The sequence below is a fragment of the Charadrius vociferus genome, unplaced genomic scaffold, assembly GCF_000708025.1.
Source record: "Charadrius vociferus isolate BGI_N301 unplaced genomic scaffold, ASM70802v2 scaffold600, whole genome shotgun sequence".
NCBI lineage: Eukaryota > Metazoa > Chordata > Aves > Charadriiformes > Charadriidae > Charadrius > Charadrius vociferus.
Window position 1 is genome coordinate 1,435,915 of NW_009646404.1, and position 15,681 is coordinate 1,451,595.

General features: G+C 49.3%; 1 protein-coding gene across 1 annotated transcript in view; it reads right to left on the reverse strand.

Moving 5' to 3' along the window:
* Positions 1-5,284: 5,284 nt before the first annotated feature.
* The window catches only part of SCNN1G (sodium channel, non-voltage-gated 1, gamma subunit), a 12,368-nt gene continuing 1,971 nt past the window's right edge, over positions 5,285-15,681 (reverse strand). Inside the window, exons 3-14 of the mRNA XM_009895242.1 lie at positions 15,458-15,678; positions 14,285-14,579; positions 13,666-13,859; positions 12,584-12,687; positions 11,946-12,109; positions 8,857-8,955; positions 7,530-7,647; positions 6,958-7,036; positions 6,813-6,870; positions 6,392-6,453; positions 6,117-6,192; positions 5,285-5,674 (exon numbers count right to left, since the gene is read on the reverse strand). Of these exons, the coding sequence (XP_009893544.1) occupies positions 5,285-5,674; positions 6,117-6,192; positions 6,392-6,453; positions 6,813-6,870; positions 6,958-7,036; positions 7,530-7,647; positions 8,857-8,955; positions 11,946-12,109; positions 12,584-12,687; positions 13,666-13,859; positions 14,285-14,579; positions 15,458-15,678 (1,860 nt within the window). The remainder of the gene's footprint in view (positions 5,675-6,116; positions 6,193-6,391; positions 6,454-6,812; positions 6,871-6,957; positions 7,037-7,529; positions 7,648-8,856; positions 8,956-11,945; positions 12,110-12,583; positions 12,688-13,665; positions 13,860-14,284; positions 14,580-15,457; positions 15,679-15,681) is intronic.

Sequence of the window (15,681 nt, forward strand, 5' to 3'; positions counted from 1 at the left end):
CATAAGCATGTGCTGGAGATGCCTTTCCCTGGCCCAGCCCCATTTACATTAATGAGGCATTCAAGTCCGAAACCTGTTTGTGGACCACTGCAATGTCATCCAGCGTGGAAGGGGGACCGGGCAGACTTTAACCCCATCGGTGCTGCTCGGCTGCATCAGCCCTTCGCGCTGGGGGAGGCTGGAGGTACCCCTCTAGGGTGACATCCCCGGGGCTGCTGCACCCCGTGGGGCTGGGGGCGGCCGTGCTCATCCAGCTGGGATTGGGAGGGGGCCAGGCTGCATCTCAGATGTGTTTTCCAAGGAATCCATGACTTATTGTTCATTGCCACATCCCGAGCAAGACTTTCATCCTGCTTGACTGGGAGACTGGATGCTCCCATTTTTCTCTTGATTATGGGATGAAATTTTGTCTGATAGGGAAACCACACATCATTCCTGACGTAGGCTGTCCTGTCCTGGAGTCGCTTTCGTGCTGGCTGTTCATGCCAAGCAGAGAAACAGGCAGAGTCAGGGCGAGAGTCTTGTTTTCCACCCGGGAAAAGCCTTTGGCCAGCAGTTCTGAATCTCGAAAGCGCTACAGCAGCAAATCCCGCCACTGCAGCTGGGGTCTGTCTCTGCACAGCCCCTCTCACCACTGTTTTCTTGGCAGGTATTTGCACACTTGTTGTGTCAAAGGAGCTGGGAGCACTGGGAAAGCCACCAGCAGGAGAGGCTGGCAGCAGGACTGATTCCTGCTCTGTAAGCGCTTCCACCGTGGCTTGAACAAACCAATCTCCAAACCCCTCGTGGCAGGACGAAAGCCTGTGTGGCCTTTGCGATGCTCCTTTGGCTGGGGGGGAACACAGGACAGCTACAGAAATCGGGCGCCCTCACAAGCAAAACGCCTGAGCTATTTGGGTTAGGGTTGGTTGGGAAGATTTTGCTGAAAAAAAACCCAGATTTGGTCCATGCCCCTGAAGGCTGTGATGGGGTATTAAGTGAAGCAAAGCCTGGGTACGGCCAGCAGACTCCATACCGTGGTGTATGGAGGTGTCCATTCCCCAGCAGGACGGAGAAGGGCCGTCAGGCTCTGTTGTATTTCCAAACCCTGTTTCTGTCTGGGCTTCACTTGCTGGGAGAGGCGCTGGTGTTTTCCTGCCATCTGGCAAACCTTCTCTGTGCAGCTGGATTTTCCTCCTCCTCGGCACCCCCCCCCACCACCACCCAGCAGCTCCTCTGTCACCCACAACTTTCTCCCCTCCGGCAGCGGCTGCTGCTGGGAGCTGTGGAAGAGCTCCAGGTTTGCCCATCATGCCTCCTCCGCTCCGAAGGGCCGGTCCCGGCGTGCAGGCAGCCTTTCCCCGTGAGTCACCGGCACCTGCCTGCTGCAGGTTTGTTTCGACACCTCTCCCCAGCCCGTCCTTCACCCCAGTGCCGAGGCAGCGCTGTGCCTGCAATGCTGCCTGCACCTTTACTGCATTTTTGGGTACCGCAACTGCTCCCCTCCCACCCTGTGGTGTTGGGAAGATGAAGCTGTGGGTCTGCTGGGCCGCGGCCACCATCATCCCCATCTGAGAGCCTGGACACCATGACCACAGCCAGGTCTGGTAGCAAGAGGAAGGTCTATCCCAGGGCCAGGAGGAGAGTGGTGGGCCACCGGCAAGCGGGGGACTGCCTGCTCCGAGCCCTGCCTGGGGCTGGCCGGGCTCCCACTGCGCACCCCAAGTCTCCTGGGGATGCTGTCCCCATAGGAAGAGACTGGGGTTCCCTACCTGACCCTTGGAGAAGCGACTGCAGCAGTGGAGGAGGGGATATCACCAAACCACAAATTTTACTGCCTGTTCCCATAAACTCCGAGCTGAGTTTCTCAAACACTCTGAGTTTATGATGTTTAGTGTGTGTCAGACCTGATTCTCATACCATCCCAGGTAGTTTTCTGTGTTTAAGATGACTCAGGAGTTCAATAGAGATCGGTATTTAATCCCCTATGAAGTAATCTGTTTCTGTAGCTACTCCATGTCTTTCTGCCTCCGGAGAATTATTCATATAAGGAGAAAAGGTGCTGTGCCTGCCCAGAGAAGTAAATGCAAAAAGCACCTGCAGAAAACCTGTGCTTTTCCAAAGAGTTTAAAGTGACTGTTCATGCCAAAAAGCACCTGGCAGGACACATGTCCGGTGTTAGCCACCAGAGAGGCCGTACAGGCACGCTGCAGAGAAATGCTACGCTTCAGCAGCTTTGCTCTCAATCAAAGATTTTCCTTATTAGAATGGCAGTTATCGGGTATAAAGTTTGACCCGTTAATACGCCTGCTTTCTTGCAGAGTTGGCGCTGCTTGGTTTCTTTTAAAAGCCTTTTGTTTTACTCTGGGAAGCCTTTAAAAAGACAAGGTTTTCTAAAATTACCACCGGTTGAAGCATCACCTGCTTTTACAGCCCTCACCGCGGTCTGGCTTTGCTTTGCTAACGAATGCTTTCCTGCACGGCTTTGTCTGCGTTGTGAATTCCCAGCTACCCCAGGGACAGATCTGGGACCCGGCCTGCGGCATCCGTGCGACACCGCTTCTGGCTGCCACTGTGCTGGGAAGTGTGGCCGCCGCCGAGCACTGGGGACACGGCCACCCTCCGAGGCTGTGTCCCCTCAGCCCATCCTGAGCTGTGCCGGCTGCGGGACCCAGGTGCAGCGCGATGCTTCAGGCAGCAGCTGTGGTGGGTTTCCTTCCTTTCCAGGGAGGCTGACTGCATGATTAGCGCCTGCTGATTTAACCCAGCTCCCAGGGCTGTAGGGCTGCTGGGAGAGAGGTAGAGGATTCCCTGTGTGAGTGATGGGGAAGGTCCTGTCCCATCCCTGAGCTCCTACAAACCCTCCTCGGCACTGCCCGCAGGCAGCGGTGAGCAAACCTCGCAGTCCCTGCAGAGAGCTGCCATTTGTGGAGGAGCACCGTTCCCCACGCAGGTACAGATGAGGAACAGAACAAGTGTGGTATGTCCCACTTTGCAATGCTTGCTTGCTTTTTTCCCAGGGAGATGTTCTGTCCCCATCTTCCCCCTGTCAGTGTTCATAGGAGGCTGTGCTTTGTAAGAGATGGAGTCAAAGCTGACTATCTGCATCTGGAAGAAGGTCCTCAGCCAGGTGTTAGTGAGCCAAACCAGCTCCTATATAATGAAGCAACAAACTGGGAAGGAAGTTTATTGTAAGGCACTCTCTAGCTCTGAAGTTTGTTGTTATTTCCACTGCTACTGTCGTTGTGACAGCTCACGCCTGTAATGCAAAGGGGGAGGTGGCGCTGGTGTGTGTTTTTCTCTAGATCTGTTTCTCCACTGTTGCAAATGGGGCTGATCTAGTGTAAGGAGCTCTGTTACTAGTTGATGCTGTGTTAAAGAGGTGGTGGGGACAAGCGGCTGTTTGCCCTGCGTGCTTCGCCTTCCTGTGTTAGAGAAGGGGCTCTGAGGCTGAGCAAACCCTGTTCTCCCTTCTCTGATCCCCAAAGAACTATCCAGAAGTGGACACCAGAGGTTCCAGCATTTCTGGTCACCTTGCTGGCTAACACTGCTTTCTGAAAGGCATTTTCACCGTGGACTCGCTCGCCCCCTGGCTCCCCCCAGCCAGGTCTAGCAGCACTCTGCAGCACAGCCTCACCTCTGCAGAGGAGCCCAGGGCACCCGGCAGCCCCAGGGCAGGCACATGCAAGTCCCGTAATCTCTTGGGATGCCTGTGTGGATGTAACTTGCATATTGCTGATTTAAAAAAGAAAGAAAAAAAAGCAGTTATTCAAAAATATATCTTTATTTTTTTCTCCAGTTTATCAGCTATTTAAATAATCCAGTTAAAATATGGTTTATTGCACATTAAAGAACCTTTCTGGATTCTCACTGTCCTATATAAAATAAGCTTATATAGAGAAAGGAAAAGAGAGACTTTCTTACACTTAGACACGCACACACACTCTCTCAATCACTCTGGCTCTACAAAAAACCCTAAGCAGCCAACCCGGTGTTCATCCTCAACATCTGTACGGTGTGCTCTAGGCAGCTAAGAATCGGCTATGGTAGGAAAGAGTCAGGTGCAGGACCGGGAGCAAGGGCAAGGGTGCTGTCACCGCAGCTGGGTGCCCTGGAGGTCTCTCCGTCAGCACTCCGCAGCCGTGTGGGCACAGGCAGCAGCCTCTGCCCTGCCCGCGGTGCGGGGAGGTCCGGCGTGGTGGAAGTTGTTCGGCTCGGTGCACTGGAGGCAAAACGCAGGTGTTGACGCAGCACGGTGGAATGGAGGGGGTGTAAGCGAGGTGGATGACATACCGCTGGGGCAGATGTATCCTCCGGCCACCTCCCTTCAGGGCTGTGTGCGGAGCCCAGGGCAGCTCCAGCCTCGTGTGGCTCTGTCCCCTCCCCAGGCACCGCCAGGTCTGGGGCAGGCAGATGGGGCAGGGAAGCAGGCAGCTGCGGAAGGGAAACCTTGCCCGGGGTTGGGCAGGAAAAGAGCAGGCAGCTCCCATTGAGGCTTCTGGGAAGTCATGTGTGGCCAAGGCCACATGCTGCTTAACGAGCTCCTCTGAGGTTACACTTAATGGATGGCTTGACCGGTGTAAAATGAAACAAGCTTGCAGAGTATGCAGTTCATTATTGCAATCCGAATTAGATTTCATGCCCTTTTCAAATGACTCTTTTGGGATGACTTCGGTCCTTCTACTCAAGCTGTGTAATAACTTGCTCTACAAGCACATCTATGGCTATCCTAACTCTTCACCTCAGAATAAAAGAGCTCCTCAGGCCAACTTTGGAATCAAAATTCAACTTGAGGGCTTTCCTTTTACCCATTTTGTGCTCTTCCCAAATCTCTGTCATTCCCCTTCCTACAAATGTCAGGCTGTGTTCCTGAAAGCCCTGGGTCTTTCCCACAAGCCAAGCCACACAGCAGCGAGCAATTAGCATTAATACTCGATGTGGCATCAGTCTTCAGCTGTGGAGTAATTCCTGCCCACTTACGATGGGGTGTGTGCAGTCAGTCGGTTGCTAATGTATGCCTCTGTCTGGCAAGACATCCCAGCTCAGTGCCACATCCTGCTCCAGCCATCTCCCGCAATGATTAACTTGAGAATTGATGCTGCTTGAAGTTCCTAATGTCTCTGAGCCCTTGGCTTTTGTGTCTGAGCTTTGCTCAGAGAAGCTTTGACTGCAAGTTCAATCCCTGAATAAGGGTCTGACTCAACAGCCCTTCAGTGCTGGTTTGGATGCGTGCCTTTCACCCCTGGACATGTGGGTCCAGCACCCACCTCTTATTTTGGCACCTGGATGGGTGGATAAATAAACGTCAGTGTTGCCCAACCTCTAGTGTATCGGGCAGCTGCTCTGTGAACGCAGTCTCTAGCCGCAAAGTGCTGTAATTGGGGGGGGGAGTCCTGGGCAAGGGGTTGTCCTGGGGCAGCGGCAGGCGGAGGGCGGTGTTGAAGGTGGGCAGGTCCTCATCGATGCAGACGGGGTTATCGTGGCCATGCCTCTCCAGATCGCCGGCCTGCGGTGGCTTCCCCGACCGGTCCCTTTTTCGGTCGTTCCACCATTTCTTTGCCTTTTGCCATTGGCGCCGCATTACGATGGAAAGCGAATCGATGAAGAAGACCTCGACGATCTCAATGACGCAAACGACTGAGCAGCTCATCCAAAGGCCCAGCTGGCCTCCGAAGTTGGAAAGAAGAATGACGAGCTGGAAGAGAAGACAGCACAAGGTTATCGGCTTCTGCAGGTGCTGGATGCATGTCCACGGCACTGTTACAGCATGCAGGGAGGCTGCACCAAGCTGGGGCACCCAGGGTTTGCTGTGAGCACTACCAAATGCAGTGGGCCCTTCCTCTGCTGCCTGTGTTATCCTCTCCTCTGCTTCGGCAGGAGCTTGGCACTGTGCGGACTGCGGGCAGCCTGCAGGCTACCCGGGTGCAGGGCTTGGGGCTGGACAGTTTGGAAAGCGGCCCCAGATAAAAGAGCTGCAAAGGAGAGGATTGGGCGCCCCGGGGTGCACTGTCTGTGGACAGTTTCATGCCCCTGCCTGCACTGGACCACTGCCCTGGCCAGATGAAAACTTCCAGCTTGTCTGGGAGGAAGAGCCGCGTCTTCCTGGGGCCGCGCGGGGAACTGCTGCGCTCACTTACCGTATTGGCAGGATTCTCCGAAATGAATCTCTCATTCAGGTCTTTGTAAAACACCATGAGGTTTGCGAGGTCTGTCCTGACAGGAGAAACAGAAGGCAGGCTGAGGGTTTAGTAAAACAATAACATGAAACATACTGAAAAACTATGCAAATAACCAGTTGGACCAGTAGGGCTGGGCCGCTCTAAGGGAGCTTTTTCCCCAATTGCCATCATTAGGGCTGCTGAGATTATATCTAAGCTTGAGGTGCAAGCTAGAAACACACATGGAAACTTACTTGTTCAGCTTCTTGTTGATTTTTTGCCCTTTGTCCCAAGAGAGAACTCGAAGCATCCAGTCCTGGAAAAAATACAGAAAATACTGCTATAGCTCTGTGTGCTTGTGTAGAAATGCCCTGGAAAGGAAGCTCAGGCTCCACACCTCCTTGGACCAGCTTGGATGCCAGAACTGAATGCATGTGATGGGCCAGCTGTCCTCAAGGGGATGTCCCAGCCCACAAGCTGAATTTTCGTTTAATGGTGAACTCCTGGAGGGGAAGCCCTGACCTGGACACTACAGACCGAGCCACTGGGAGGAGCACCAATTGAAGTGCTAACTAATACCTCAGGGGCCCCCTGCTTCTGCGCTGAACCTCTGGGTTTATTTAATGCCTTGTTGTGCTGTGCTGCAGTCTGGGCTAAGCGCAATTAGGAACTGACCTCTGACACGGTGGATGGCCACTGGGCGATGCTGGTGGTGAGCGCCCACTCCTTGAAGCTGGAGAGAGAGAGGCGGGCTGTCAATTGTGAGCTCAAACTCCCACGCACACGCAGCATTTTACCTCCGGTTGTGGGCAGGACTTACCTGCAGGCATCTTTGCAGATTTGCTGGCAGCCCAGCTGCTCCTTCACAAACTTTTCGTGCAGTCTGTAGTAGCAGTACACTGCAAGAAGGGAGCAGGACACGGGTATGAGAAGCCGGAAAGAAAAGCAAAGATCTTTTGCTACCTGTGCTGGAGTGAGGCGTCTGGGGTGTAGGTGGCCTTTGTGACCATCACCTACGTGGTGGGGATAAAAAGATTTACCCTATAAATATTGCAAAATACTCTGAGAAGTGGTTGTCACTTGCTACAGGCATGAACAATTGCCTCACGCGGTCAGGTCCTCCACTTGATACTTCTGTGGTGTGCACAAATGACAAGCAATTAGGACAACTATCAGAAATAAGTCAATCTAAACAAGAGATGCAGTTTCAGGCTCTGTGTTATGGGGTCTTAAGTAGGCTAAGGCGGATTTGCCTCTTCCCAGTGCGCTGTGTGGCTGGGATGGTGCTAGATGCAGGCAGGGCTGTGCCAACCGGGGACGGTGGTGTGGAGGGATGTGGCTGGCAGCGGGTGGTTGAGGCACGTGCAATGCAGGAGGTATTTGAATACTTACTCCAGTTGGGGTTTTTCTTGTAGTTGCAGTACTCTGCCCCAGCAGGTAAGGGCTGTGCGTACTGGGCACAGCCACACGAGTCCACCATGGCCTTCTGAAAGCAGGAGTGCAGGCAAATCTGGGGGAGACAAACCAAGAGTTGGTGTCTAAGAAGCACAGGCTGCTGCGCTTCTGCAGTGCCAAGGTCCAGGCTCGCATACATCTAAACACACCTTCTGTTTATGATAATAGCAATAAGACAGGAACCCAATTTCCCTCAGCCTTCAGGTTCTGTTGCTAGTGAATACAAATACAGGCAGAAAATGCCATGGAGGGTTTAGGCTCCAGCGCAAGAAATATGAATATAATCCTCCCTGAGGGGGACGTTCTGTGAATGCCGTCACTTCCCCTATAGCCATCAAAAGCTTCAGTGTTGCAGTTGCTCTTTCTACAGCTAAGGAGAAGGTTTTTGGTCTGCCATGGCACGTGGTCCATGAATCAACAACTAGGTGTGGGAAGTGACTCACTGGTGAAAACGTTCACAGCTTCGACCAAATTGTGTTTGTGCATATTTGGAGACCTGAAGTTGTAAGGATTAACAGGGTAGTAGAGTCAGTGTTTTGTGCTAAAACACTTGATCAGTTGGAACAAGTAGGAACTGAACTTTTCTTTTTGAAGTTCCAGTTCTCAAGCCTTTTGGTCCCAGTCCCAGCCCTCATGAGTCCTGAGTTTCGGTGAAGTAGTTATTAAAAACCTGTCATAATGTCTGTGTGATCCTATCTGGCAATACATCACAGCAGGTTTCAGGTATAATACCCCATAAAATAAAAATCCAGCCTAAGCACAGGCTTTGCAGTAGGCAGCAGCTAATATAATTACAACTCTTCAAGTGGAGAGTGCCAGAACAACTGACACTCTCCAAGAGGACCCAATTACAGAAACCATGCAAAATTAGTGGAAACTTACTCTGTAAACAAACATCCTGCTATCTGGATACTGATTAGATGGTATCTGTTATTCTTGGAGTCCTAAAGGTCACAATTTCTGGCTTCAAGGGTTACTAAGCTGCAACATTTACTTGGCCAATATTTTCCAGTCTCACATTGCTTGAAAATTGCCTAATGAGCTAATGTTCTCTCTTTATCTAACAGGGTGCCTAAGGGAACTTCAAACATGAACCACTTAGGAATAAAACTTGGATTTTAAAAAGTGCTGTGGTATTTTACATCAAGCAGTGACCCTATGCCTGGACTGTTCACGATCTCAGATCCTGAACTCCAGAATATTGTAAAGGTTTTTATGAAGGTAGTTTTCAAGCGACTAACAAAACCAAATCTAATAGATTTACCTGGAGCGAGTAGCTCTTGTTGTAGAGATTTTCTACCGGTATGTCAGCACCCGTCTCTGTACAGTCACTGTAGGGTTTGCTCAGCTTGCGAGACCGAGTCTGAAAACCAGAAAAGAACAAATCTCATTTTTTTTGGAGTTCACAGAGAAACCAAAGTGTCTGGTGGCAGTTCATCAAGATTCTGAAACGGTAAGTGATGGGGCAGGTTTGAACAGCATGTTTACCTTTTGCCATCTCAAGTGATTTGTCAATCATTTGTCAAAACAAGGGGGGTTTTTTGTTCGTAATATCCATTTCCCAAAACACTGCTCTGGCTGGATTATCTGCTGTCTTCCTTGAAAACCTCTGCAGGAACGCAGAGATGGTATAAATCATAACAGCGAGGACTTCTCAAAGCAGACTAATTTGTGTGTATGTTTTCTCGAATTGCAAAGTCCTAGAGGCTATGCATTGTTTATCCTGGATGTGTGCTTGTGTTTTGAGGGAAGGGGAGTTGTTGGTTGGAGGGTTTTTTTTGTTTGTTTATTTTTTTGTTTTCTGTGAAGACCCACACCTTCCTGAGCTGTTGCTGCACTGGCTGCTCCTGTTCTGTGGGTAAAACAGCACTCCAGGCTCTGCTAGTGCTCAACAGCACCTCTCTAAAATCACTCTAAATCAAATGTTTGTATCTCCTTCAGGACTTTTCCCAGGTACTTTGACCGTTCCTCTCCGATGAATGCTAACACCTTTTCCTATTCTGCAATCTCTGCCTGGAGAAAAGAGCTCTAAAATGCCAAGCGCCGTGCCTGCAAGGTCTGCCGAAACTAGGGCTGGGAGCCCTCAGATTCACCAGACCTGATTCCGGCTACATCCTCTGCTTCCTGCAGACTGCCTTACCCTGCTCAGCCCTAAACTCTTACTATCTTTCTGCAGTAATTATCCACTTTATAACAAAGAAAGTGGCCTGAAACCACAAGAAATGCCATCCATTTACGTATCAATTCACCTATCTTTCTCTACAGAGTTTAAAATTAGGGGCTGATCCTACAAAGGCTCAATTTAGTAGGAACCTGACAAATGCTTGCTTACCTTTAAGACACTGACTACAGATCTACAGGTTACTGAGGTCAAACCTGATAGCGAGCATTCCCATTTGTGTCTGCAGCAATGGAAGGCTACACGGGCATGTATGGTGCAATTCAGCTCTTTTTAGAAAGATGCTCAAATCTCTCTTCGGAGGGAACACAGAAATACGTGATTTCAATATTAGAGATCGATTACTTCTGAAAACTGAATGAAACCAGCTTTTAATTAACTTCTGCAGACAATCTAATGCCAGGACACCTGCCTCACTCTGCTGCTGTATCTTCTAGCAGATGATAGATCCTTTATATAGATTTTTTTTTTTTTTTTGTGGCTTATACCCCTACAAAACATTACTTGTTCATTCAGGTGCCGAAGTAATTTCCAAACTAAATATTTAACTAAAGCACTGAAACTCCTACCAAGCAATGCCTTGTTTGCATTCCAAACATCTTGGAATATTTTTGGAGGTGGGGGGGAGGAGTCCTAGTACACAGCAGAAATACATAAGTGACAACCTAGACACCGGCATTTGCATTTGGAAAAGGGTGACTGCCATGCTCAAGCCTGTAGTAGGTGGCATTGTGTGAGTGGTGCATGTCCACTGTGTATTCTTCCTTCATGTATTTGGATGTGAGTACAAGGACTGATCCAGTACCTTGGTGGAGCAGTCCTGTCCTGATAATCATGACTCCCCCTCAGCAGGGTATCTGGAGTCTTCCGTTACTGGCAGTACAGTGATCACCAGCTTTTGTTTTGAGTCCAGAAATTGTGTCCAGCTTCTATTTTGGCTGGTACATTAGGATGCAATCAGATCACTTCCTCATGCCAAATCTTTTAAACATAGCCACCGAGATACATTCAATCTTGTTTTTTATACTATATGCAACAGTCTAAATATACTGTGCCAGGAAAGTATTATATAAAATACTGAGACTGTGCCTGCAGTGACTTTCTCCTGTACAGTGCAATAGTTATAAAGGAAATAGTCTTGTGATACTTTGCCTCCTTTACACCGTTCTGGTTCTGATACCTTCTATTCACTTTTTGTTTGTTAGGTAGCATTTATCCCCACTGGTTAGACCAAGCAGTCGCTGCCACAGTTTTCCAGACAGCTGGAAGACAGTTAATTATTTGCACATTTTAAAACCATCAACCCTGTTTTTAATGTCTTTTCTAATGCGTGGACTATCTAGACGTGGCACACCCAGCCAGGACAGATAAGCAGGCTGGCTGATGCATTTGACCCAACCATCAGTGAAGAAAAGGCAGAACTAAAATGCTCACTTAACAGCCCATCCAGATGAAAGGGGAAAGTCTGGCTGACCAGATGGCACCGCTTTCACTTCTTTACCATGGAAAGAAGCCCCTTGGGTCAAATGCCTTGTCTGCACTACACTAATCGGGGAAATCTGGAGCTGCAGCCCTCCCTGCCCCTGCTGACAGCGAGGGCAAGATGCTTCACTAAGCTGACAAAGGCAGACTCACTGCCCACAAGGTTTTCTTTACAGCTGGGATAGCAAGAAACCCAGCAAAACGACTTACACCCACAAAACAGTCCAATGGGTTGCGCTGCAGTCGTCTCTACGGACCTGACCCTAATGTGGGTTACCCACTGCTCAAGCTCGTTCTCTTCCGCCCTTGGAACCTGCGTGGGATGCAAACCCGTCTGCTTATTGCTAAAGTGAAACAAGGCACTTGACAACACATTTCTGTGGTTTGGATTTTGCTGTGAAAACAAAACTAAAAAACTCCCTGGAAAGCCAAGATGACTGAGAAAAGGGAGAACAAACAAAATCCCAGTAGCTGTTTTGTTTATAAAGACCTCATTTACCAACAGCTGCCGTGCCAAAGAAAACTTTCTTCAGAAAACTGCTATCACAGGATTTTCCTTGGAACACTTCAGCTGCTCAAGTGTTAGATGCCCTCCAGCTACCGGCTACCTTCAAACATCGTATGGGGTCATATTTACATCTCTTTCAAGGAAATGGCACTGTGCACCTGGAAACAAGATTGCTGTCACTCACAAAGTGCATCCCTATGGAGGTGGCTGCTGCAGTCTCAATTTCTGTGCCGATGTCTTCAATGAAGGGATATTCGTCTTGGTCATGGACAATGATCTTGGCTCCCGTTGATGTCACGAGGAAGGGGTTGTAGTCTGCTTCATCTATATACAGAACAACCTGCAATCCTGAAGAGCAGAGACAAGGCAGGAGCAGAGTTACGCCAGAAGCCAGAGCCATTTTTTTCTGGTCAGGAAGGGCAGCACAGTTTACTTAATATTATCTGGCCTCAAGTAGAACTGTAACAACCAAGCAAAGCCTTTGCAGCGCTAGACTGAGATATTCGCAGCAAGCAATGTCCCTCCACAGCCCCAAGTACAGCAAACAAATAATGTCTCCGTAGAATGTGGCTGAAACTTACTTTAAAAAGTTATATAACTGGGAAGCAGTAATTTCAGATGGAAAACATTAGTGATGCAATGATATTATCTTTGTATTCTCTGGCAATAGTTTGCACTAGTTCAAACAAGCATTTCCCCAATCAGCTTGCACATCTAGAGCCAACACATCAATCACTCTCCAGTAGGATCCAGTTCGCTGAACCGAAAAAAAAATGAACCGCTTGTTATCTAATAGTTCTTCTGCAAACTGGGTTTCCTTACCGTACTCGCTGCCTCCGGTGGAGGTGCTCAGGATCGTCCCGTTTTCTCCGCTGTTGAAGGTATAGCAATTGCCATGCAGGGGATGATGGAAACGAGTGAAGTGCCTGAAAGAAATAAAATATTGTTACATTGCCCTCTGCAGTTTTAACTGACTGTGGGAGAAAATCAGCAGATTCAGGCTTTTTGTTTTGGCAGAGACATTGCAAGACTGGATTTTTTTTTTTTTTTGGCAAGCAATTTATTTTGCTAGAAAGCGTGGGTCTTTTTCTTAGTGTCTTGAAATTACGTGGAAATATGATCGGGTTTAATAGCATCAGAAAATGAAAAGTTTAGGAGGTTTTCATGTGGGAATGGGGGCTGAGGGGGTGGGGAAGCAGATTTACAGAACTAGCAGGAAGATGGCAGTGGAGGGGACAGAGTCCTCTTTCGTTTGACATCCAAGCATCTAAAGGAACACGAATCTTCGTTTTTCAGAAAAGGTGTCACAGCCACTGTCACGCAGGGGAGGCTGAGGACACACCCTCGTGATTCAAGCACATTCATGTCTTTCCTGTGAACACCTCCTCCCAGTCAAGCAAATGTCTTCATTCCAAGAAAAGACGCTATGCGTTTGCAGGATTACAGGCACAAGCAAAATGCCTTCAGTAAGGATTCAGCTATACCTGCTAAACTCGGAGTTACAGCGCAGCTCGCTTTGTGCACAGCAGTGGGGGAATTGCTAAAACTGCGTACAAGTGCAGTCTTATTCCCGCAGCTGCACAGGGGAACTCTGCCGTTATCCGCAGTATGAGGGGATGATTCCCCTGCTACCAGGACACACAAGAATTGCACTGCCACAATCATAAGCCGATAGATTTGATTCTGCCAAAACCCATGGGTTTATCTGAAGTGTGGACAGGAGAACACTAAGACAAAATCAATTAAAGAGCGTAATTCAAGTTCATGAAGATGCAAATGTTTGCTTTCAGTTAAAAATGGAAACGGTTCCTGCTGGAATTCAGCAAATACCAGATATTCAATTCCTATGTATTATGTACTTGGAAATAAGCTGTTAAGCTGGCAGGTATTTTCTGTGCACTGACCTTTTGTCACAAGATAGGCCATCAAAGAAACATGTCAGTAGAAGGTCATCAGCAGAATAACTCAATTTCTCTTTAGTCTCCAGGGGAATTTGTGCCATGATGTTCATGTAATGCAGCTTGTACCATTCTTGGATAGCATTAACACCAGAACTGAATGTATAAAGTGCACACTCACTGCTGTTGTTTGCATCGCACTGATAATTACAAAGGGGAAAAAGCGTTTCAGATGAAATGAAATTATGTATGTGTGATACTGTTTCTCTTCCACAGCAATAACCACATATAAAGTTATAGTGGCAGCAAAGGGACAAAGGGGCATCAAAGACCTTTCACTCAGGGCTAAGTGATACGATCAAACGTTTCAAGCCCAAAGGAAAGGTCACAGAAGGCACCAAGTCTATTTGAGTAGACTTCAGGAAGGCACTTCTCTTCCAGAGAGCTGGAGATGAATCTGCAGGCAGCCACAGAGGCACAGCAGAATAGGCAAAAGAGTGGAGGGAGTGTTATTCACTATGAAGCCACCTAAGCAAGCAATACAACTGGCTAGAGGGATACCAACCCAAAATACCCCTTTGTTGCCCCACAAGGAACTTGCTGGTCAAGGAAGAGTGACACTCACCAGCTGAAAGCCGATGATATCATTTGAATCCCCAGAGTTCACTATGGATGAATCCTTGTGAAAGACACTGCCCTCTATTTTCCTCTTCTTGCCACTACGAAGGTCAGTCGCTGTCTTAGAGAAGTCCTCAAACTTCAGCAGAGGGATCTGTTTGAAGAAGTCACTCCCGGTGCCATTGCCCTCATCCACGGACCGGCGCACCTTGGACTTGCCCTCTGAAAATCCGTAGAAAGTCTCCAAAGCTTTTTTTGTCTCTTTGTCCAATTCAGATAAATAGTCCTTCATGGAACTGTACCTGCATTGGAGACAATGCGATAGAAGGTGACATCCCATCTCACCTTACCATCTAGCTGCAGCGCTTTGCCCGCTGCACTGTGAATCTCGTCGCTCAGGACAGAATTCTTTGTCGCAGACTCACAGCAATCTACTACACTACCACAACAATTGACATCGGAGTGGGCAGACGCACCTATACCCTTGGAGAGATCTCAGAGCAAGGACCATTGGAAGCAAAGCAGACTGAATGACAAAGAAAGCCCTCACAGACTCCCAAGCTCCTTGAAGGTTGTGTTAGCAAGCCCAAGGAGGCAGAGCATGTGGAAATACAACTTCTGTGCCTGTGCCAAGAGACATGGGAGAGCTGGATCGCCTGCAGGGACCGGGGGTGGGTAGCTGGCAGTAAAGCAGACATTAATATAAAATGTAATTTGGCAAGAGAAAAAGTATTGATGATTGATAATTTCAAAGCACCCCATAAAGACAGAAAGGGGCAACAGAGGAGTAACAGATATTCCCTTTCCATTCTTCGGGAGACAGTGTCGTTTATAATCCTGGAACTTTGGCCCTGGGAAAAAGGGAATTTGAAGAGAGCCACGGAGCCAACCAGGGACTGTCTGGAGCAGAAAACTAAATTGACCTGAGTCTAGCTCAGCAGGCAGCAAGCGGAGGATGTGATTATAATCCACATGTGTCTGAAGAGCACCAGCACAGAGGTGGATACGTTACTCAAAGTGCCGCAGAGGGAAAGACTGCTGCCGAGCAGCACTGCGGTGCAGCAGGACAAGCCTGGAAAGGGGTTCGGTGCCGGGCTGGCGAGGGGGACCACGAACTCGCCAGGAGTCCCCGGCGGCTGGGGACCACCCTGTCCTCCCTGCCCGGCACCCTGAGCCTTACTTGTAGGGGTTGATGTTGCAGATGGTGACGGCGGGGAAGGGCAGCTTCTGGAACTGGACGGTGACGGAGACCGAGGCGCTGTAGTAGTTCATGAGGAGCTCGGCGCACTGCCAGAGGATGAGCCCGACGGCGCTCAGGGTCAGCAGGATCCAGATGAACCTGCGCAGGCGGCCCCGGGACACCACGATGCGGCGGCAGCCGTGGGGGGTGGGGGTCAGGCACTA